This window comes from Cryptotermes secundus, unplaced genomic scaffold (genome assembly GCF_002891405.2).
Source record: "Cryptotermes secundus unplaced genomic scaffold, Csec_1.0 scaffold1683, whole genome shotgun sequence".
NCBI lineage: Eukaryota > Metazoa > Arthropoda > Insecta > Blattodea > Kalotermitidae > Cryptotermes > Cryptotermes secundus.
Window position 1 is genome coordinate 100,841 of NW_019743171.1, and position 23,954 is coordinate 124,794.

Consider the following 23,954-nt stretch of genomic DNA (forward strand, 5'->3'; position numbering starts at 1 on the left):
TACAAGGTTATTTTTTTTTTGAAACCATATTTCTAATTCTTTCATAACATTCATTATTTTATATTGAAGGCCAAGTTCATCTTTTCCAGTAATTAACAAATTGGTATCATCTGCATATAAAACCAGCTTTGCTCCTTGAACATTTTCTGTAAGATCATTAATGTATAGTAAAAATAAAAGTGGCCCCAAAACTGATCCCTGTGGTACACCATACTTCACTTTCCTACACGATGAATTATAACTGGTTTTGACACTGCTGTCAGTATTTTTTATTTCTACATATTGGATTCTGTTTGACAGGTAAGACCTGAACCACATACTTGGCACGCCTCTTATGCCATATGAGTCTAGTTTCTCTATGGTCAGGATTACTGAGTTTTTGGGTTCTGTCCATTGTACACTATTCTAAAACACACGTTTCAGAAATTGGATCTATTTCCATCCTAAGGTGAAAGGATGGGAGACACCTACTTTGTGGAGTCTGTTAGAGAGAATGAACTTCAATCATGGGAACCTAAGTCATACCTCACTCTGAAAAAATCTAAAGTCAGGTGCAAGTATCAATATAATTATACTGACTTAGGTATCTAGTAATTGAGGGAAGCCCTTTCTAACAAACCCAAAAGAGTATGTGCCTCCTATCATTTAATCTGGGCATGGATTATCAGACTCTTTTTGATACAGCACGTGACTGCACTTTACAGTTCACTGTTACAAACACACACACTAGTGTCCATAATCACATCTTCATTGCTGCTGCCTGGTACTGGCTTCCAATGGCGACCATCTCCCTTCCTGTGGGTACCTGAAATATCCCTAGCCCCAGCTACCAACTTCTAACAGCAACAGCTCACAGTGACTTGAGCCCCAGCAGTTCTCTGACTAACTACAACTGCTAACTGGTCCTGCTCATAATGTCTTGGCACAAGCCGTGTAGATGTCTCTTCCATCATTGCAGTATTCTCTTGTAGCCGTGGAAACATGCTTGTTTGTGGAGCCGTTACTTAGCAATGGCTGTTGCATAGTTGCTTATTTCGCTGTTGTTGTCTAGCAATGGGTCCACATGCCATACTGCTCACCCCTTAAGGCGTACCGACATTTCTTCTTTTCCGAGGACTGTGCTTCTGATGTCTCTTCTTTAATTTTGAGGGGGCTGACCCCTCCACAACGTTCAGTAACTTCCCATAGCCCGATGGAAAATGCAACTGCTCGCTTCACGACCTCCAACTCATGAGTTTGTCCAAGGACCAATGTCTTCTTGCTTCCCAGATGTAGCTCCTGTCTCCTGCTTTGTCCTTCGATGCCATTGCGGTTGTCTTGCCAGGTTCACTGTGACTATGTTCCTTGCGCAGTGAAAGAACGGCACTGCAGATCGACCATCCTCAGGCACCAGCAAACTTCTGCTGGGGCAATCGACTGTCTGAAGTGCCTTACAGCCAGATACCAGCCGCCACGTCGGTCCTCCAGTGCCATGACAGTCTCCACTTTCATCTCTTCTAGACATACTTCCATCTTGATTTCTACTTTTCCCTGATTCACTTCAATCTTTTCTAGACAGGCATCTGTTGTCTCCAGACTAACATCCATCAGGGCTTCCATCCTTTCTTGACTGGCCTTCATTGCTGCCATCCACTCCTCATGGTTAGCTTCTGTCTTGGCTTGTGGGCATCCATTCGGGAGACAAAAGTACCTCAAAGGACCTCAACCTTTTTGTTATTGGCCTCAAACTTTTTAATGGTGGTCACCAGACATTCATAATCCACCATAATTATCCATCTCCTGAGTCCAATTCAATCCAATCAAACCAATCCAACTTATGACACCAGCTGTCATGTGATGGAGTGACTACAGATGGGATTTGGATTGAAGATGGGATTTACTAGACTCTCTGATACAGTGCATGACTACAATTTACAGTTCACTGTTACACACACACTAGTGTACACAGTCACATCTTCACTGCCATTGCTTGGTAGCAGCTTCCCACACTGATGTTCCCCTTCCTCTGAGTTCCTGCACTAGCCCCATCCCCCACCTACCAGCTTCTAACAGCAACAGCTCTGGACGACTGAGCCCCAGCAGTTCCTAACAGCAGGAAAGTTTGGATCATTATATAATTTGTGCAGGCTGGATGCCAGGAAGGTTCCCAACATGCAAGATGGGAACCTGTTCACACAAAATGTGAAAATGTATTGACTATACTAGGTCAGCATGGTTCTCATTGCTGCCTGCTTCATGCTGCTTTCTGGAAATGCAGGTTAAACTTCAATGGACTACATGGCATTATATCCCAGAAAATACTCTTTAGTAATCTTCATTGTCATCACTGTGAAACCCTTAAATCTTACACACAAAATGCTGCCTGCATATCTACTCTGAAGTTACAAAAATCAAGGATCAACAAATACACTTTTCTACTTATATGTACTGACTGAAATATCATGACTGGCAAGTCTGAAACTGTGCCACATATAAATGTCATATTTATAATGAAACACAGCAACATCTGAACAGTTATAATTCTGAGTAGTGAACCAGGCCAACAACGGACACTGAATGTTACTATAAGTTTAACTAATTGCTATCAAGCAAGATCTATTCCATATCTATTTATGTGGGTCATTTAATGATGATGTTAGTCCTGAGACCATATAACATTACAGGAAGGTCTGTTACTGGGATAAGACTATGAAATTGGAACCTGTATTCTAAAGACACAACAATACCATATAATACAATTTTTTGTACACTTACCTAGTTCCTTGAGAAAGCTACTTAACTCTAGGAGAAATGAACTGGAATCTTCAGCTGAGGTGACAGCATTTACATGCTCATCTAGTTTACATAATATCTTTAATTCCTTTGACAGCCACTCGACAAGGCCTGTGTATTCCACTGATTTGGGTCCACCATCCAATGCTTTCTCCAACAAACCTTCTTCAAGTAAGGGACCAGTATATCTAAATAAAGACAAATCACATTTCAACCAAAGGCTGTGTCAAATTAATAAAATAAGGGCTCTGTAATGATTTTCAACACCAATCTTTTCAACCAATATTTCTAAAGAACAGCTTGTTTCAATGGAAAGAAAAAATCAGAAGAATGACCAAATACATGTTCTGAACAGCGAAGTTTTCAATTACATATTTCACATCCTTGATCCGGGGTAGCATAGTCAGTATAGCAACTAGCTACGGGCTGGACAACCAAGAGGTCAGAGTTCAAGTCCTGGTAGGGTCAAGAATTTTATCTTCTCCACATTGTCCAGACTGGCTCTGGGGTCCACCTAACCTCCTATCCAATGGGTACTGGGAGCTCTTTCCCCAAGGGTAAAGCGCCCGAGGAGCGAAGCTGACTACTCACCTACAACTAGTGCTGAGGTCAAGAAAATGGGGATCTATACGCCCACTCCCCCATAAGCCTTCATGGTGTATTGCTTAATTAGTTAATAACAGGGACAATTTTTTTTTCCTTGGCACTACAGCCCCAGTGGGCCTAGGCCTACCTCCATGAACTTCTCCTTTCACTTCGGTTTTTTCTTGATCTTACACATTAGGTAGGACTCTTTGAGCGGGTGATCAGCTCGTTGCAAGGCCTCTACCTATACACAAACAGAAAAATGCACACACACAAACATCCATGCCCTGAGTGGGATTCGAACCCACGATCTCGGTTTCCAAGCGAGCGAAGACAGTACATGCCTTAGACCGCTCGGCTACCGTGACCAGCCAGGGACAATTTTACTTTTTTAAATTCTTCGTCAGTGACAATCCAGTGCAGCTGATGAAATTCTTTTTCACACTGCCGCATTAATTTGACTGACCACTGAACCATACAGTCTGTTACATTATTTCATCTTGTTTCTCAACATGTAGGTTAACTAAGGCCCATCTAATCTAAAAACCAGGATATGTTATACCTTACACAGGTAACCTTCTGGAAGAAATGACCCATGACAGCATGTCTGAATTTCCCTCTAGAACATGAATATCACATGTATGTTGAGAACAGAATCTAGTAAACTTCCAATGATGACATAAAGGTCTACATCACTAAAGGTGAAAGGGAAGGGAACAGTGATAAAATAGTGTGGAGAGTGGGCCAGAGTCTGCAATTGCACCTTATTCTCTGCAAGATACTTTACTAAACAAAAACAACATTTCAACATTTACAAGGGTGAGTCAAATGAAAACCTTCTGTGAAGGCTGAATTTGTCAGCAGGAAAAATCATCAAGTTAAAGTGATGAAAGTCGCTGCCACGTTGGATGTTAGAAATGGTTCAGCTCATCATATCATCGACATGTTGCAGTTCCACGAAGTGTATGCAAGGTGGTTGCCTAGATGACTCCTGAACTGAAGGAACAATATGTAGATGCCTGCCATGAACTTTTGTGACAATATGAAATAGATGATGATGACTTCCTAAAGAGCATAGTGACTAGAAATGAAAGCTAGGTCCACTACTCCCAGCCTAAAATTAAGAGGGCGAAAAAGAATGGTGCCATTGCAGCTCACCAAAACCCGTAAAACAGTGCTCATGGCCATCTGCTGAAGAAGTGATGATGTTAATTTGGGATCACCAACGTTCGCTTGCAGAGCACTACATGTCCAAAGGGATCACAGTCACAAGTGCCTTGTATCATAACCTCATTATGAATTATCTAAGACCAGTCATGAGAGCAAAACATCATGGACTGTTCAATACTGATGTCTTATTGCTGCATGACACTGCTAGGCCACATACTGCCCATGTGAGTTGAGTTGAACAGGGACATTCAATTTGGGTGTCTCCCTCATTTGATGTACTTGCCTGACTTCACCCCTTCTGACTATCTTATCTTTGGGCCACTCAAGACAGATCTTGGTGGAAAACGATTTCCTGATCTGATGAAGAAATGCACGAGGCAGAGCACAAGTGGCTGCACACACAGCCAAAGGATTCTTTTCACGAGGCATTAGTGAAGCACTCTAGGACATGAACTGAACACAACAAGGGCTATGCTGAAAAATGACAAATCTGTACCGAACCCATACGCACCAAATTACCCTGTAAAAAAATGCTAATGTTTCCATTTGACTTGCCTGCATACAATCACATCTGGCAACAGTTCTGCAAATCATAAATACAGCTGAACAAAACTATCAACAATTTCTGTATCCATTCTTCATTTGTGGCAAAAGGAATTCAGTTAATTTAATAAACAAACTGATTGCATGGAACACAAATGAATCTACAATAAGTAAAGAGACTATTAATGCTGGGGCACACGGTAGCATAGTTGGTTGAGGCACTATGCTACAAGCTGGAAGGCCACAGGTTCAAGTCCCGGTGAGGTCACTGGATTTTTTTTTCAATTGACCTAATCCTTCCAGCCGCACTATGGCCTTGGGGTTGACTCAGCCTCTAACCGAAATGAGTACCAGGCATATTTTTTGGGGTAAAGGGCAGCTGGCACGTAAGGCTGACAACCTTATCGCCATCTATGAGCAGACTGTCTAGAAAATGTGGGAACCTCAACATCTCACAACCCTATGGGCCTCCAGGGCCTGTTACAGGGATACCTTTACTTACTTAGTTACTTACTTACTATCAATGTTCACAATGATGTATTTACTGCTCACTGTTACCCAAACCGTAATTTACTGAAAATCATTAAAACAATGTTTTCATCTAAAAGTGTAACCCATAATTGTGTCATCAAACACTTCGCTTGTGAGGAAATGTAAAGTGATGAAGGTACATGATTACATGAGATTGTGCTGCAAAGAGCACGACCTTTGCTACACTTGAAAAACTGATGCATGAGTACTGATGGCACTGTTTTAATGAAAACCAAATATGCAAAAAACATGAAACAATAAATAAGTTTGGTATCCAAAATTGCACCTGCAGGGCAATTACTAATGGAAGCACCATGTCTTGTGAGCTTATGTGAAAGAGTATATGATAATAGCATGGAGACTATGAGGACTGGTCCAGTTAAGACTGATCTGTGAAGAGACAAACTTAAATAAAAGCCAAATGCTGTGACATGACTAGGGATTGGACTCCTTGAAACAGTTCATCTTTGTAAGATTTGAGGCTTTCATGGCGGTGACTATGAAGAGAGCAGTCTTCTGGGATTTGGCACCGTGTATATGTGGTGTTAACCGACGTTCCTCCGAAACGTCGGTTAACACCACATATACACGGTGCCAAATCCCAGAAGACTGCTCTCTTCACAGTTCATCTTTGATCTAATAATTAAATAAGCCACAAAGCTAGCAGTAGGTACTGTGGGCACCATACTGTATAACTGTAAAGTAAAAAAGTAAAGCTATCCCTGTATCAGGTCGTGAAGGCCCAGCGGGTTGTGAGACGTTGAGGTCCCACATTATCTAGACAATCGGCTCAAGGATGGTGGTAAGGTTGTCAGCCTTACGCACCGGCCGCGCTTTACTCCCCAGGAAAATTATTTAATTAATTCCTGGTACTCATTTCTGTTAGAGGATGAGTCGACCCCAGGGCCATAGTGCAGCTGGAAGGATTAGCTCAATTGAAAAACATCCAATGATGTCATCAAGACTTGAACCCGCGACCTTCCGCCTTGCAGCACAGTGCCTCAACCACTACAAAAAAAGTATTAAATTACAGTTCATGATTAAAATGGCACATAGTGCTATAGTTCAGTGGCATCTCACTGCATTTCGGTAATGGGATTATTTTTGGAGAGAAATGACAACATATGGAATGTGTATTATGCACTTGCTGATCTGCAGTTCTACAGATCACATTCCACTATCTGAAAGTTAAAGGTAAAGTTGTCACTGTACTAAACTAATTAATCACGTAAGCCATGAAGGCGTATGGGGGAGTGGATGTATAGATCCATGTTTCCTTCACCTTGGCACTAGTTGGACGTGAGCGGTCAGCTTCACGCCCCTGCTGCTTTACCCTCGGGGTAAATGTATTTAATTCAGTTAATATGGGTAATTTAAATAAAACTGTATTAATTCAACTTTCACAGTAAGTTGTTTTTAAATTATGTTTATTAATTAAAATCTTATTAATTTTTTTATTTTATATTATTATTTCTGTTACTTGACTAATGTAAGTGGTTTTGATTGTGACTCATGTAATTTTGTATATGTATTTTGATATATCTATTTTCAAAGGGACCATTTCCACATCCTTGGTTTCTTACCTGTATGCATATATAGAAAATAAAGGAAATGAATGCATGAATGAAAGAGCCCCCGGTACCCATTCGATAAGAGGCTGCGAGGGGCCCGGGAGCCGGTCTGGACGACGTGGACAAAATTCTTGACCCTACAGGGACTCGAACTCTTACCCTTCCGTCGTCCAGTCCGTAACCAGTCGCTATACCGGCTACGATATCCCGGCTCATGTATATGTGTGTGTGTATGTNTTACTTTTCTACAGTTTTCACTCACCCTATATCTTCCAACCCATCTAAAATATCGTTCTCCATTGTGCCCTTTAATATTAATTTCACTTGATCAAGAACATCAGTATTACTTCATTTCTGACAAAGAGTTAACATCATCAACTTCACCCGTGCTTCTATTAGGCATAATGCATAAACCTCAAACCACAAACTACAGAGGCGACTAAAATAATTGAACATCGAAATCGAAGGGATCGAAAGCACGTTCACAACGTTCAGAACAGAACGAATATCGTCTATCGCACATGACGCATTTAACGGTTACAATTCTACAACATTACAGAGTCATGGATAACACAAGGTCAGGGTGCATATATGTTCGTGCCCATTCTCGAATAACTCGAATTATACAGTTCAGGGATCTCAGGGATATTGTTCTGGAACTGTACCATCGTTGAAGACAGCACTCTTCTGCGCCCCTGGTCTTCTGGGATGTGACATCGAGTACATGTGGTGTTAACCGACGCTTTGGAGGAACGTATCGCCTCCATCTTCAGGGTAGAAAGAAAAATAAGAAAATCCGCAAGCAAAGAGACTGTGACCCCAGATCCACAAGGCTACTCAGGCCATGACCGACTGACATAGCAACCCCTCAGCTTAAGGGTTAATGCCTTCCCATTAACCTTGCCTTTCTCTCCCCCGGCACAATATCCTATATAAACCCAGCTTCTCCCTCTCCACTCATTTCTCATGTATACTTGTCCCCCCCTTCCCTGCTCTCACATAGACGAGTTTCTTTCCAACATCAGTCCAGTCTGCTTGCACCAGTTCTCACTCTCTTCGCTTGAGGATTTTCTTATTTTTCCTTCTACCCTGAAGATGGAGGCCATACGTTCCTCCGAAACGTCGGTTAACACCACATCTACACGGTGTCACATCCCAGAAGACTGCTTTCTTCATAGTCGCTGCCATGAAAACCTCAAATCTTACATATGTACCATCATTGTTTGTATTCCTTGGGTTTCAGTTAACAGCGTTAACAGTGCATGGTCAAGAAAAAATTGAGCTGTGAGAGTGGAGTTCGGTGGTGACTGAATCAGCAGACATAATTTTCTCAAATCAATACAGCATGTAGGATTACTAGCCCCAACGGTGCATCTTATTGAGTAGAACTACCACATTGGCTTACGTGAAAAATGTTACAATTTAACTCTTTGACTGGCGCGAAGGGTATTTAAATCCCACCCCTGTCCTGGCAGGCCTTTTAAACATTATGTCGCTAAGATGCATGTGCTTACTTTTTTCTAAACAACTTCAACAAAAATTGGTTTTTAAAAATGAAATTTTCAGGAACTATTAAAAATACAATATTTTATGCAATAAATGTCTTTCCATACCTTTTTAGTAGTTTTTCTTCGTGTGATAAACATTGAAACATGAAAGTTTGCAGAGAGCCACACCACAGCTTGCACACATGACACTTGTTTCTTTTCTAATCTTATGCTCAGCACACACTCGACACTTTCTCATGGCACCATTCTTCTTATTGTTACTGGGAGGAACATGGACCATTTTGTGAACTTTCAAGCCACCCTCTAGACGATTTTCTGGGTCTTTCACTGGTGGTCTTCTCAAGGTCGCGGGCGGAGGCGTGACTGCACTCGAGTCTGACGCAATAGATTCGTCATCCACTTCATTCCTTGACTGTTCTCCCTCTCCACACTGTTTGTTTTGTTCTGTCATTTTTTCTACACAGTCCAATATAAAATCTTTGAATTTGTAATTTCTCTTCTTGTATTTTTCTGTTGTTGTGTACTTTTTGAATAGAATGAAACTATTCAACGCTGCCATTTGCAACAAGAAAAACACCAGTTTCTTTGTCCACTTTACAGTTTTGCGGGAGCAAGGATAATAATACAGCATTTGATCGGCTCTGTCAACCCCTCTCATATGTTTATTGTAGTCCCCAATTACCTCGGGTCTGCATATTTTTTCTCCTTTACGATTCGTTTTTGCAGATTCCACGATTTTTGCTGTGTGAAGAGTGGAGATAAGTTTGACGTCTCTTTTATCTCTCCACACCTGTACGAGAACCTGCCCCTTCCTAGAAAACACAGATTCCCCTTTTTTCAATTTTTTTACATCATTCTTTAGTTCTTTGGGAGCTCCTCTGTCCATTCTGAAGGTTCCACACACATAGGTATTTCTCTGTAATAACGTCTCACACAATTCTACACTATTGTAATAGTTATCCTGGTAGAGATGATACCCTTTATCTAGAAGCTGTGGCCCCAACAGATCGACAACTAATTCTTTTATAGGTCTTGATTTTCCGCAATAAATTTCAAAATTCCAAATATATCCACTTGTCGATTCACAAACAAGATAAGCCTTTATACCGTACTTATCAGGTTTATCAGGCATATATACTCGGAAGATAAGACGTCCTTTCCAAGCGATCATTCCTTCATCTATTGCAATTTCCTTTTCAGGGATATATGTGTTCCTAAATTTTCCCACTAATGAGTCTATAATTGGCCTAACTTTATACAGGCGATCTTCACAGTCAGCTGGTCGTGCATCGTTGTCAGCAAAATGAAGAAATTTTGAAATCTGTTGGAACCGCCGCAAAGACATCTTTTGTCCATACCATGGAGTGTGAAATAGGGGCCTAGTGGACCAATAGTCTTCAATTTCAGGGCGTTTGTCGATTCCTGTCATGAACACAATTCCTAAGTATGTCCAGATTTCATCTGATGTGACATATTTGTAATTGTGTTCTCGAGAGTGAGGAGCTAACTCATGTGTGTTGAAGTGCTGGTGAGCATAGCGATTGGTTTCAGTTGTAATGTGAGTTACTAAGTCATCATCCAGAAAAAATTTTATCCATGAAAAGGGGTGCATTTTATGTGTTATATCAATTTTGATCCCGGAACTACTAGTAAATGGAACTATTACTGGTACAATGTCTCCGTACGTCCATGAGATGGGCGTGTCAGGCACCGCACTCGTGGTAGCTAAATGTTCATGATTACTGTCTTGTGGATCATTGTCTATCACTGTATTATTGTCACTATCAACTTCATTCAATTCAGGAATCATTATTTCATCGCCACTATCATCATCAGCACAAATCTCCTTCACAACACTTTCCAGCTGGTCTGTAGGAACATGCCGACACTTGCTGCGAGAAGCCATGGTGAAACTGAATGAATGTGAAATATTTTTTGAACTTTTCCTTCTCGCAGGGTTCTGACAGTAATATAGACCCCCACAAAGTTTACAAGGGTTCTTTACAACCATGCACAAAAACTATCATATATATGTCTTTGGTTGAAGAGAGCCAAGAGAGCAAATAAGGGAAGAGATTTTCAAAGCGTTAATCCTTCACTCAACCCGAACTACTATTATATTTGGTTAGAAATACACTGGCCCATGTATGTTCCAAGGAAACCTTGTATTTCATTACCTGCTTACACCTTGCAAATACTCAGTGAACAAAAAAACTATAATTCTTTACCTCTTTGTTCTCTTCCTTTCACTTGCAGTCCTGTCATATAAATCATCCAGGGAAATTTTGAAATACAGCTTCCATTTTAGGTCATGAATTAGTAATTATTATAACTGGTGTTGTAATTTTATACATGGCATCTTGTACATTCACATAACTACTTTTAACAATATCCACAATATCAATTGCAGAAAAGCAAATTAGCAAAATTAGGAATGATTTTGGTTTGATAGGACAGAATATAATTTAATTTATTTGAAGTCTATACAGATTTCATAAGCCTAAGCTAAGGGTGATGAACTTATTAAATAAAATTCCTGTTTCAAATACAAATACACATACAGACAATTCAGATAATACAGTATCATACACAAGTACATGTATTCCATGTTACATACAAACATATAAAATGTGATTTAACTTTAGTCTGATCGATTAATTCTGACAAGACTCAGTTATCAGCATCTACTGCAATGCAAACTGTTTGCTGGCTGACTGGGAGATGGAGAAGAAATTCCTCTGCAAATACAAATTTTCAAACTTCAGAAAAAGATTAACTTTAAACTTCACAAATTTTTATTTTCTGAATTTTTTTTTAATTTTGAAAACTATATTTTTCAAAGAGTTTTCAAATTCTCAAAAACACTTTTAATAATTCCCTTCTTAAAAACGAAGTTTTTTAAAAATATATTATTATTTAATTATTCAACAACATAATTACTTTATTAGATGTGAGTTTTATTGGAAAGGGTCAAAATTAGAAACAAATTTTAAAATATNTTGCACAAAAAGGAGTCCTGTTCTCTGGAAGCAAATTGTATAATAAATTACCTTTGAATATTAAATCATCATCTGGAGAAATTAAGAAGTTCAAATTTTTATTGAGAAGATATCTCACTGAACATGCATTTTATAGCATTGATGAATTTTACCAAACTACTTCCCGATGAATATTTTTATAATACTTTATTAATAATTTATTTTTTAACACACGATTACATTAAATTATGTAAATGATTTCAGACTATTGTATGACTGTGACAGGTATATATGATATTTAACTGGTATGTGAGGCGTTATATTTATTGCTTATATTTATCTTGAAACTAAAGCGCATAATAATCTTTTGTACTTAATATATTTTGGGTGGAATTGTATATAGAAGATTCATGTTACTGATAATTTAAATTCTTTGTTTTAATCTGTTTGTATTTAATGAAATTGTTATTACACTGTGTACTATTTTATATCGTTTTTATTGTTTATCTTGACTGTTTCAATGTTTGGAACTTATTTTAATATTATTATTGACATGTTCTATATCCAGGGTTGTATTTCAACCTATGTTTTGGATTTACTGAATTTGAAATAAATGAATGAATGAATGAATTTAAGTGGCCAGCATGTAAGGCTGATGTCATTGCTGTCTGCGTGCCATGACATCTCACAAGCCTATGTGCCTCCATGGCCTGTTACAGGGATAGCTCTATCTTCAGCTAGTTTTACTGGACACATTTACTCATGACAGTGCGGTGGAAACCATCCTGTTCCCATTTCTGACAGTGTTTTCCATACTTCATGCAGGATGGGCATGACAATATAATGAACCCTGGGCCTTCCTGGAGTGGTACATACTCTCACATCTCTCTTTTGCTTTTTTGCCAAATGAAAATTATTTTCTGCCCTCTTCTGCTCATACCGTGACCATTAATTGACAATATTCTCAATATGTCATGCAACAACATAAATAACACTTGTACAAATTACTACTCCCAAATATGCCTTCATGGAATAGTGCTTAATTAGTTAAGCACAGGGACAACCTTACTTTTTACTTTTACAAATTACTACAGGCCCAGCAATGGCACATATCAACATAGTGTCTGGAAAACCTGTGTTATTAATTGTGACAAAGGTTTAAGAAGGTTTTTAACTCAGTAGTAATACCAACGTTAAAGTAGGCCACACATGAATGCATGCTTTAAAACAGTGTTCCTAACTGGTGGAATGCATCCTACTGTTGGATTTGACAACTGGCTGGCTGAGCTGTGAGGTCATATGATATTTGTAACTGGTAATGACCTCAGGAATAAGAATATGAAGTACCGATATAAAGTCACTCTGGAGAGCAGTACCATAGAGAAAATATGTATTTCCCTCTTCCTTGTTGTGCACTGAGCATCCAAGTGACTACAGAGAAATGAAACTGGTTTCACTTGAAGAATGCCGTCTTCTGGGATGTGGGCCTGTGTAGATCTTGTGTGAACTGATGTTTTGTAGGAATGTATTGTCTGCATCTTCAGGGTAGAAAAATCCAGAAGCAAGGAAGAAGTGTGAGCACGTGGCTGCAGACTGAGCCACCAATCGAAAACACCCAGCTAAAAATAAGAAAGGAGGGAGAGTAGGCCACATGGGAAATAAATAGAGAAGAGAGGGGAAGAGTCTGTAGAGATGGGCGAGCAGGTAGCAGGCCAGACCTGTACAGGATCATGGGGGGGGGCTATCAAGCGAGAAAGTTTTTTTTATTCAGACATCCTAAGTTGAAATTAAAGTCACGACTACTGAAGAATGCAGCCACTGCTTGTCTTGGGATCCTTGGATGTTTGGGGCTGGGTGACTTCTGGGACTGGTGGTAAATCTCCCTCTACCTTTGCTGCTGCTTTCTGCAATAAAGCATACAACAACAACAACAACAATAATAATAATAATAATAATAATAATAATAACAACAACAACAACGACAACAACAACAACAATAATGTCTGCACAATGGCAGTCACACCTTACAAAATCACACCTGGATCCGTGCATGGTTTGACTACATTTCGGCTGATCTTCAATCCAATAATTCAAATTCAAAATGTCATTTTGTACTTAAAAGTAAAATAAACTGAGACAATATTCAATACTTGATATTGCAAAGTATATATTTATTCAGAAACATTAAACTTCTAATAAGAGCTGGAATACCTCAATCAATAAAGTGACATGTACAGACTGGACAGACATTTTTCTTCATCATGTCCATATTGTGTTTATTTCCTCAGAGATATAGTGGAGGAAGCATAAAACTGCCTACTCTCCTCCTTACAGCAGCCATGATTAAAAATGCATGGAGCTTTCCTTTGATTTCCCTTATACACCTTTAAGGTATGATCATTAACAACACAACCATGAATCTCGAAAGTGACAGTGAAATATTTAAACAGAGCCAGCTAAATCTCCCACTGCAATGAAAAATGGAACACTGCGCAGACAAGTGGGATATGAGAGCTATACTCACAATATGTACAAACTACTACGTATGCACTTCATGATTTTATGCTTTCAGGTGTTTCAGTGATGATGCCTGTCTTGCTTTTGGGTGCTGGCACCTGTGGATGTGGGCTGTCTTAGCACCATTTCAGAGAAACCCACTCCTTCACCCCTCCTCTTTTTCCATTTCCTTTCCTTCCCTTCTAACTCTCTCCACATTCATTTCAATTTGATTTTTACTGTATTTTATTTTAATCTTTTGTGCCCAGCCATCTTTCCTCTTATACATCTTCATTTTATCCAATCCTTCCCCTTTCAGAACCACCTGTTCCCACTGGACTGTTCACAGCCCCAGTCTGTTTACCCTTCCCTATATCTAGGACTAATTTCACCAACCAGCTTTCTCTTCTACGCTGAAGATGGAGGCGGCAGGTTCATCCATACTAATGGCAACATGGCCCACATCCACATGGTACACCCAAAAGAAGGTTCAATGATACGACATTAGTATTCATAATTCTGACTGGTATCTATCTATATTAGCAATAACTGCAACAAGCAGATACAAATACTGAATTTGTCAAATTTATTAAATAAAGTTTGTATGACTAAAAAACATACCGAATTTGCTAGATCCTTAGCACTGGTTTTTGGAGTATCAAAGGCAGCATAGGACACTGGAGTCCAGAGTGGACTTGGGCTGGGCAGAGGAACTTCATTTGGGCTGACAAGTCCATATGTTGCCTTCAGTTCTAACTCGGGAGGGTCATCTGGAATCTTCTGGTGATATCTGTAGCACACCTACAAGAGCTATAAACCTCACTTCACACAAATACATTCACAGGGCTACAAAGACAAAAGTTACTCACATGAATCCATTCTCCCGTTCACATTTGTCTAATATTATCTGTATTTTAGGTGCTAGTCTCTTGAAGAAGCTATGATTCTCTGGATGTATTTTACGTGCTGGTCCCTTGGTTTTGGCATAATCCTTGCACAGTTCTATTGATCTTTTGTAGCCTGGAGACACAATAGTCAACATATGCAAAATCTCATTATAATCCTTATCACAGCCAGTGGTTCCCAAACCCTAGCTACCAAAAAACTCATTTCTTGAAAATCAGGGTATATGCCCTTATCTAAACTTATACTATTGCCTATAGTGCATTCAGCATTAAGCACACTGAATTTGTTCTACAAGATGGCAACATTCTTCTAAATACAGTCATGTCCAGATGGGTCTCAAAGAGTAACCCAGAAAACAGGAAGGGTAGGACACAGGCATGAAGAAGTGAGGAACAGAGTAAAAACTGATAAATTTCTAGCAAATTTAAAGGCAAAGAGATTTAAATAGTTAACAAATGGTACAGCAAATGAAATGGATAAACTGTTTAAAATGTAAATGGGAGTGAAATGAGAGAAGAGATGTCCTCAAAACTATGACAGCCTGAACTGTGAAGAAAAATTTTATCTCATGATAAACCTCAAAAAGAGGGCAGAGGACAATAAGAACACTTGAGATATGTCAAATTTAAGGTCCCCATGGGGGTGACCATGAAGATTACTGTCTTTTTTGGATGTGGCACTGTGCAGTTTGGTAGATAATTACTGATGTTTTGGAGGAAAATAGTGCCTCCATCTTAAATGCAGAAAAGTGACCTCTCTTTTCTACTCTCTAGCCTTAAGATGGGGGCAGTCTGTTTCTACAAAATATCAGTAATTATCTACATGACTACACAGTGTCACATCCAGAAAAAGACAGTAATCTTCAGTTGTTACATGTTAACCTCCATCCCTTGTCACCACGGCACGGCATGTCCTCAGGTTACGGATGGAGACAAGCCTCTATATGGACAGCAGCTGCAAATATACTGAATAAGCAGTTGGAGACAGATGACAAAGGGTTTTCCTCCAGCTTGGGGGTTAGGCATAGAGCTAACCCCTTATCATAAAAAAATAAGCTTGTTATGAAATGTCACAGAGGGCCTCAGAATTGGACAGTTTCTCTAGATAAACGACCTAAGCTGAGGAAAATGGACAAAAGATTTGGTATATAGAATGTAAGAAGCCTGTACAGGGCAGGTGCTCTCATGACAGCTGTGAATGAACTGTCAAAACATGAGTTAGATTTAGGGGGAGTACAGGAGGTCAGACAGGACAGAGCTGGTACTGAACCAGAAGGCGAAAATACATTTTTCTAAGGAAAATGGGAATGGGAATCATGAATTATGTACAGGTGTTCTGCACATAACTAAATCATATCAGCAGTTAACAGGGTAGAGCTTGTTAATGATAGGCTGATATACATAATTCGTATTATAATACGAAGAGGTCGCTGGTGTGATATTGTTGTGAACGTTCATGCCCTAACAGAGGATAAAACTGATGGTATGAAGGAGACCTGTTACAAGGAACCAGAACTTGTATTCAATAAATTCCCTAAATACCATATGAAAATGTTGTAGGAGATTTAAATGTCAAAGTACATAGGGAAGACATTTTCAAAACAACAATTTGGAATTAGTAATGATAACAGAGTAGTAAACTTTGCCACATCCAAAAATCTAATTGTCATTGTCTAATTCCACAACATAACATAAATTTACCTTGACATTTCCTGATGGAAAGACTGACAATCAAACTGACCGTATTTTGACAGACAGGAGATGGCATTCAAGTGTACTTGATACTTGTGATACTGACCACTATCTGGTGGCAGCAAGAGTTAGGGAGGGACTGGCAATGAGTAAACAAACAATGCACAAATTTCATATGGAGCTCTTCAATCTCAAGAAATTAAATGAGGGGCATAGTAAATAGCAGTATCAGGTTGAAATCTGAAACAGGTTTCAAGCTTTGGAAAACTTAGACACTGAGATAGATATTACTAGAGCCTGGGAAACTATAAGAGAGAATATCAAAATTTCAACTAAAAAAAGTCTAAGTTATTATGAAACGAAAACGCAAGAGCTATGGTTCAATGAAGGATGCTCAAAATTATTACATCAAAGGAAACAATTTTTTTTATGCTACTGCTAAAGGGACTGATGAAAAAGAAAGCTATATTAAAAGTATTTTATAACAGAATTCACATTAAACACAGAACTGTTACTCACAGGCCTGGCTTTCTTGTAATGCACGGATTGCCTCACCACACCGGTCCTGACCTAGCAAGTTCTCCCCACAAAAGCAGTATGCCTGAAAAAATCAGTCCCAACAGTTATCACATATTCATTATATTGGCATATTTCCAAATGCAGCTGCTTGAAACAGTTTCAAACTTCAGTGTACTTCTTCCCTATCATGGTATTCCGACAAACAGTAGATCGACTGTATAGTGAGAAACTTCATAATTTCTATCCCTCATTAAATATTATTCAGATGATCAAATCACAGATTTTTCAATGAGAACTCCAAATCTCCTTCAGTGGATATGAAGCTCAATGCTTTTTTTATATTATTTCTTGGAAAAATGATCAAAACATACATATGCCTGATACACAGCAGCCTTCAGGCGTAGATATTTGTTCCACTGTGAAGCCACATCACCAAGGGACTCCAAAGTTTTTGCAGCATCACTAAACAGCTTGAACGTCTCATTGGCCAACGCTGATATGAGGCTTGGGTTGTGCTTCAGTTCCATCGCCCTTGCCACTGTCACTGTGTGGGCAAAAGCACATGCACTTTGGTTTAGCCTGATGAAAATAAAGCAATGTAAAGACTGACTGACTATTATTATTATTATTGGAGGGGGTGGGTTTCCCCATGCACCGTGACCAGCTGTTGATCTATTGTATGTCCCCCTTTGATATTCTACCAGTCTCCATACTCTATCTGTACTGGTGCAGTCTATCAGCCCCGTTGAGCCAATGAGGTCAGCCCTCGGTACCTTGATACTTCCCCCATCTACCAGAGGCACTGGAAACTACATGAGGTTCTTTTACGTGCTGTAAATCTACGACACGGGACACACGGCTTAAAGTCCCTCCCGGAGGACTTGTTCCCTGAATTTTTCCGCCCTTAAAAATTCCACGACCTCCGCCGGGTTTGAAACTGCGTACTTTGAGTCATGAGGTGGGAACGTTACCCCTAGACTACAGAGGCCGCTGACTGACTGACTGACTGACTGACTAGCTGACCAACAAACAAACAAATAAACTCTATAAATTTGAGCCCTTCTTGAGAAGCTGCCAGTCACTGCATATACTGTATCAACAGATAAGTTCTTCAACTTATCACATTTACAAAGAATTTATTAAGAATCAGTCTATTAGGAATGTGTCTTTGCTGTTCTGATGATGTTAAACATAATCATAGGCCTGCATTTATTTCTTTTCACTTCATAACTTTTGATACGAGTTTCTGTGTTCTGCTATACAGAAAGCATGTAACTGTGCCTAACTGTAACAAGTGGATATGACTATGTCCTTGGTACTGCATCATCAAATGGTACAACTGTACCAGTCCCTAATGACAGATGAGAGTGGAGGACTGGTGGAATGATACTGGCACAGGAAAGCCAAATTCCTGACAAAAATCTGCCTCAATATCACTCTGTTCATCACAATTCACATATGGAGTGCCCCGGAGCTAAACCTGCAAGTGAGAAACTGGCAACTAACCACCAGAGCTATGGCATGAACTACCTGTGAATTAGCACCATGCCATGAAGATGTATGGGGGTATGGAGGTAAAGCCCTATAATTTGGCATCAGATGAATGTCTGAGATCAGTTTCATACTCTTTCTGATTTACCCCCCGATGAACGAGCTCTCGATATCCACACTGGATAGGAGGCTATGGCTGAAAAGAGAAAACTCCTTTACCCTAATGGGGACTTAATACCAGTTATCCTGCTCAAAGCTAGCCAATCTACTGGCTGAGCTACATTAGTTCATAGCAGCTGATAGCCTACAACAATATAGCATTATAAAAGAACATATAAAATAATAAGGAACAATGACAAAATATATGTTGTAAAATCACATCCATTTCATTCTTGAACAAAGGGATTCATCAGAGTCTGTGTCTGGTGCTGAAACCCAACTACCCAAAATGTATTCAGTTTATCACGGAAACTAATACTGTGTTATGAAGAGTATGGTTTACTGGACTCTAATGCTCTGTAGTTCATAACTACACAGTTTTATAGCACACAAAGCCATACTCTTCATAGTCACTGCAGTAAGAAGCAGAGCCAAGTTGTTGTCATTCTGAATTTTATAATTTCTCTTTGATATACTTTTTTATTCCAAGAACACTTAATCTTTCGGATCTGTAAAGATTTCTTACTAATTTTCAGTGAATGCAACCCGCAGCGTATCATATATTATTTCTTACTGAAAACCGTCATAACACAACAATCAGTAATGTGTAAGTAGCTCTAGGGCAGTGTTCCACAACTGGTGTGCCGTCAAAAGGCGAAAGGTGTGACGCCAACTTTTACCTACTGTAAGAAATTAATTGTCAAATTTTATTCGTTTTATTTTATCCCAGTTACCGTGTTTCATATGCTTGTATTTTATTCTCAGCCACTGCACCGATTAAATAAGATGAAGCTTGTTTATTCTCTATTACATGCTGTGATTTTTTATGTACAGTAATGTTGTATAAACGTAAATTATTTATTTTTATTTTTCTCGCATCGACGCAGCTTCTTTGATATGCTTGCCGCATGTTCTGCGTATGTGCTTTTCCCTAAAACTGCAGGGATTAGCATGGGTTTTTCTGTCTTTTATAATGCTGTTTTGGTATTTGCCCGTTTGTTAGAAGTTAGAGCTTCTTCAAATTTATGAATTTCTTTCTGTAACGATGCACCCACCGATTGTTGGACTTCATTTAAATTATAAATATTTCAAACATAAGTCGGTATAGTGTCACTTCTTCCGTTTGAAGAGTAGAGATCCCACGTTTTACAATTGTTTCAGTTCTATCACAGCTGTGCTCTGAAGTAGTTCGCAAATTTTGGTTGCTAGTTAGAGAATTACAGATGCGTCTTTTGAGATGTCCCCGACTGTATGGCCACTTGCTGACGGCAATAAAGTGGTGATGGACACAATTAAAGAATATTTAGAAATGCTGCAGCAGAAATTCGATAAGTATTTTGGAGAGAGTGTACAAGATTTCGACTGCGTTCGCGATCCATTTGTTATGAATTCAGAACATCTTCCGATTAATATACAAGAGGAACTCACAGATTTAAAAGCAGACAGAACATTGGAACTAAAACTTCTTGATGTGCCTTTGGATATGTTTTGGTTGGCAATAAGGAGTGGATACCCGGCTATCTCCGAGATGGCAGTTAATGTGTTATTGCCATTTTCAACTACATATTTGTGTGAACTGGGCTTCTCAACATTAACTGAAATTAAGACATCAAAGAGGGAGCGGCTCAAATCCATCGATGAAGAAATGAGACTTGCGTTGTCAATGATTCCGCCACCAATCAGTCGCCTGTGTGCAGCTAAGCAGGCGCAACTATCACATTGAAGGTATGAGAAGAATTACTGTATTTACTTTAATAGTAATAGAAGTGTATTTCCTGCACTCTACAGTGAATTGAAGTTCATTAATTGTTAATAAATGCACGAGTCGATTTCTGTTTAATGATAATAAAATAACAATATAATAATATTATATTAATAAGTTGATCACGTTACATATTTATATTAATTGTCTGATATCATGCATTTCTGAGGGGAATAACACAACATGTGTTGAGTCATGGATACTTCACAGTGTGCCGCGAGTAGAAAAAGGTTGCGGAACACTGCTCTAGGGGATACTTTTGCTACATATTTCGGCCTTCAAGAGGCCATCATCAGGCAAATACATTAATAATCAATAATCTATTTGCTCTAGGAAATACTTTTGCTACACGTTTCGGCCTTCAAGAGGCTACTTACACATATTACTGATTGTTGTGTTATGACGGTTTTCAGTAAGAAATAATAGATATCTTACTAGTTATGGGCACATAATGAGATTTTTGTATGTTCTCTAAAATTTAAACAGGTGTAATGAACAAAGATACTGGGTTTTCGGACTTCGTTCATTGTCCGGATTCTAAATAACTAAGAAAAGACACGTTTCGGAAACTGGGTCTGTTTTCATCCTCAGGTGAGGGAAGACACCTACTCTGTTGGGTATCTCACAGTATCTCTGTGTGTTATACACCATCATCAGAACCCTGCAGAATCTAGGTGCAATGAAATTTAGTCTAAAATTTGTTATCTATGTGATCACAGTCAAGTGATGAGTGTCCTATAACCAAGACAAATGTATGTGTACATACATCCTAGCTGAAGCAAAGATAACGCATACAAAACATGTATATGTGAACACACTCACTCCAGTTGGCCCACTGTATATGATATGCACATACAACAAAGAACCCTACCTTCCTGAGCCTCTGCAGTACACTGTGTAAGATAGGCAGATATCACCCTTGGGTCCAAATCTCCAGCTTCCATCTGCCTCTCAGTCAATTTTGGACTAAAATCACACTCAATTAGTTTGAAAATACCAGCTGCTTTTCTCAGACTCATGTGAACTTCCTTTGCTTCTTCCATCGTTATACTGAAACATGTGAGAAATTATGATTTTAATGAAGTCTCATGTTCCCAAAAATGTGAATCATACAGATGAATATTTCCTTTGAACAATAATTGTGCTGGTTATTTAACTCTTAGACGTGGTCATTTAAATTCCGCGGCCGCGGCTCCTGCGGTAATATANAGTGATGTGGTGGCCTGCCTATATATTTCAGAGAGTCTAACCCTTTAAGCCTAAAATTCATGTACAGTAGTATTTACCAATATGTTCTTGGAAGAACAAATAGTCTACTTTCCTTTGAAATGACACAGATTACACAAAAAAATTATGACTCCAACAATTCTTTGTTGCTGTGTGAACAGGTTTTCCAATCTTCTGTCCACCAATGATGGGATAAGCTCAATTGGTAGAGCGGTGGACTGTAGAGGAGTATAATGAAATGACAGGATAAGTTCCTCTGGTAGCTTAATTGGTAGAGCGGTGGACTGTAAAGGAGTATAATCAAATGATAGGACAAGTTCCTCTGGCAGCTCAATTGGTAGAGCGGTGGACTGTAAAGGAGTATAATGAAATGACAGGATACAAAGACAGACCCACAGACACTCCTTGGATACGACGACAAATAATCTTGTAATAAATACAGAAAAGATTAAAGTAATACTATTTCAGGGTAGAGGTTCACAGAAAACTTAAGCTGCGACACTCAAATACAATACTTTTGTCAAAAATTAAACAAAGCTATTTATTTGATTAAATCCTTATGCAACTCAGTAAGTGTACCTGTATACTAAATTATGGCATTATATTATTTTTTGGAGGGGGGGGAGTAAATAACAGTAATCCAGTATTTAAAATATAGAAAAAAAGTCTAAGACTTATTAAAGGATTTAAAAACAGCATGTCTTGTAGGAGTTTGTTTGGTGATTTTAAGATTTCAACTGTAACTTCATTATAAATATTTGAGATCTTGTGCGTTGTAAAAAAGAATAAGATCTATATGACTCAATATTCTGATATTCATAAGCATAACACAAAAAGGACACAGGATTTGTATGTCCAATTATACAACACTGTTCACTGTAAACAAAGTTTATTTGACATGGGAATAAAAATATATAATAACTTACCTTCTGAGTTCAAAAGAATATACGATTTTAAGGTTTCTAAAAATACATTAAAAAGTTATTTATTAAAAAACTATTTTTATTCTCTACAAGAGTTTTTAGTAACAATAACAGATGGTAGTTCAGTATCTTGGGTTAGTTTTGATATGATACGGAAGTATATAGATGGTCTTTAGACTGTTATTTTAACTAAATGTGTGATGTTTTGTTTTACATGGCTGACTTGTGTTTTGGTGGTTAAGTATATTTATTGCTTTATACAGAATTGCTGGCAGTTGTCATCTATGGTTGGTAAGCTATGGCATGGGGATGTTGACCAAAAAGGGATTTTATTGTACACTGTCTTGTACATATATTGTTTTGTGCATTTTTTAAGAGCTGTTGACATGTAGTGTTTGGCTGTTTTCAACTGACTTGTCCAATTGTGCCTGTGTAACAGTTATGGGTGTTAAATAAATTGTTGTTACTTCAGCAAACCCATCTCCCAACTGTATGGCAGAATTGGTTCAACAGAAGCTCAGAGCAGTAGTTAATGCTCTCCCATTAAAATACAAAGAAGACACTGTCCACAAGAAGGCTGCAGTAAACCATGGGAAACAAGAGGACAGGACTTCAGCAGACCCATCTCCCAACTGTATGGCACCATCTACAGGAGCTCAACAGCAGGAAGTACGCATGTCAACTAGAAGGAGGAGGCCCCCAGTAAAGTTAAGTAAAGATTTTTTATAGATCAGTATAGTGCTGGCACCCTCAAACATAATAATAAAATAAGTACCAGTATTAAAATATTTCATCAAAACGTACAAAGTTTAAACAACAAAAAGCTAAATTTAGAAGTCTTACTAACTGATAAAGCATTAAATTTGGATGTCTTATGCATTATTGAACATTGGTTGAGACAAGATCAAATTGATTATTATAATTTTAAAAACTATTCCCTTGTTTCAAAATTTTGTAGGAAAAATAAACGGCATGGAGGTTCGTGTATTTATATCAAATCAAATCTAGAAGCAAAGCCCTATAATCTGTTTGAAAGCATGAATCAAGAAGAACATTTCGAGGCCAGTATGGTTGAACTTACCAAGTTTAATACAATTATTATTTGTGTCTACAGAACTCCTA

At 38.6% G+C, this 23,954-nt stretch overlaps 2 protein-coding genes across 4 annotated transcripts in view; both read right to left on the reverse strand.

Moving 5' to 3' along the window:
- Window positions 1–7,646, reverse strand: part of LOC111874032 (protein FAM98A) — a 26,067-nt gene extending 18,421 nt beyond the window's left edge. Inside the window, exons 1-2 of the mRNA XM_023869156.2 lie at window positions 7,435–7,646; window positions 2,755–2,960 (exon numbers count right to left, since the gene is read on the reverse strand). Coding sequence (XP_023724924.1) covers window positions 2,755–2,960; window positions 7,435–7,472 — 244 coding nt within the window. The 5' untranslated portion in view covers window positions 7,473–7,646. The remainder of the gene's footprint in view (window positions 1–2,754; window positions 2,961–7,434) is intronic.
- Window positions 7,647–11,966: 4,320 nt separating this feature from the next.
- The window catches only part of LOC111874033 (BRO1 domain-containing protein BROX), a 16,376-nt gene continuing 4,388 nt past the window's right edge, over window positions 11,967–23,954 (reverse strand). For 2 of the 3 annotated variants that reach the window (XM_023869160.2, XM_023869158.2), the window contains 6 exons: window positions 21,554–21,732; window positions 17,642–17,814; window positions 17,271–17,352; window positions 15,024–15,174; window positions 14,776–14,944; window positions 11,967–13,562 (listed from right to left, as the gene is read on the reverse strand). In XM_023869160.2, the coding sequence (XP_023724928.1) occupies window positions 13,458–13,562; window positions 14,776–14,944; window positions 15,024–15,174; window positions 17,271–17,352; window positions 17,642–17,814; window positions 21,554–21,732 (859 nt within the window). In that variant the 3' untranslated portion in view covers window positions 11,967–13,457. Of the gene's footprint in view, window positions 13,563–14,775; window positions 14,956–15,023; window positions 15,175–17,270; window positions 17,353–17,641; window positions 17,815–21,553; window positions 21,733–23,954 lie in introns of those variants that run through there. The other variant, XM_023869161.2, reaches the window with a different exon arrangement.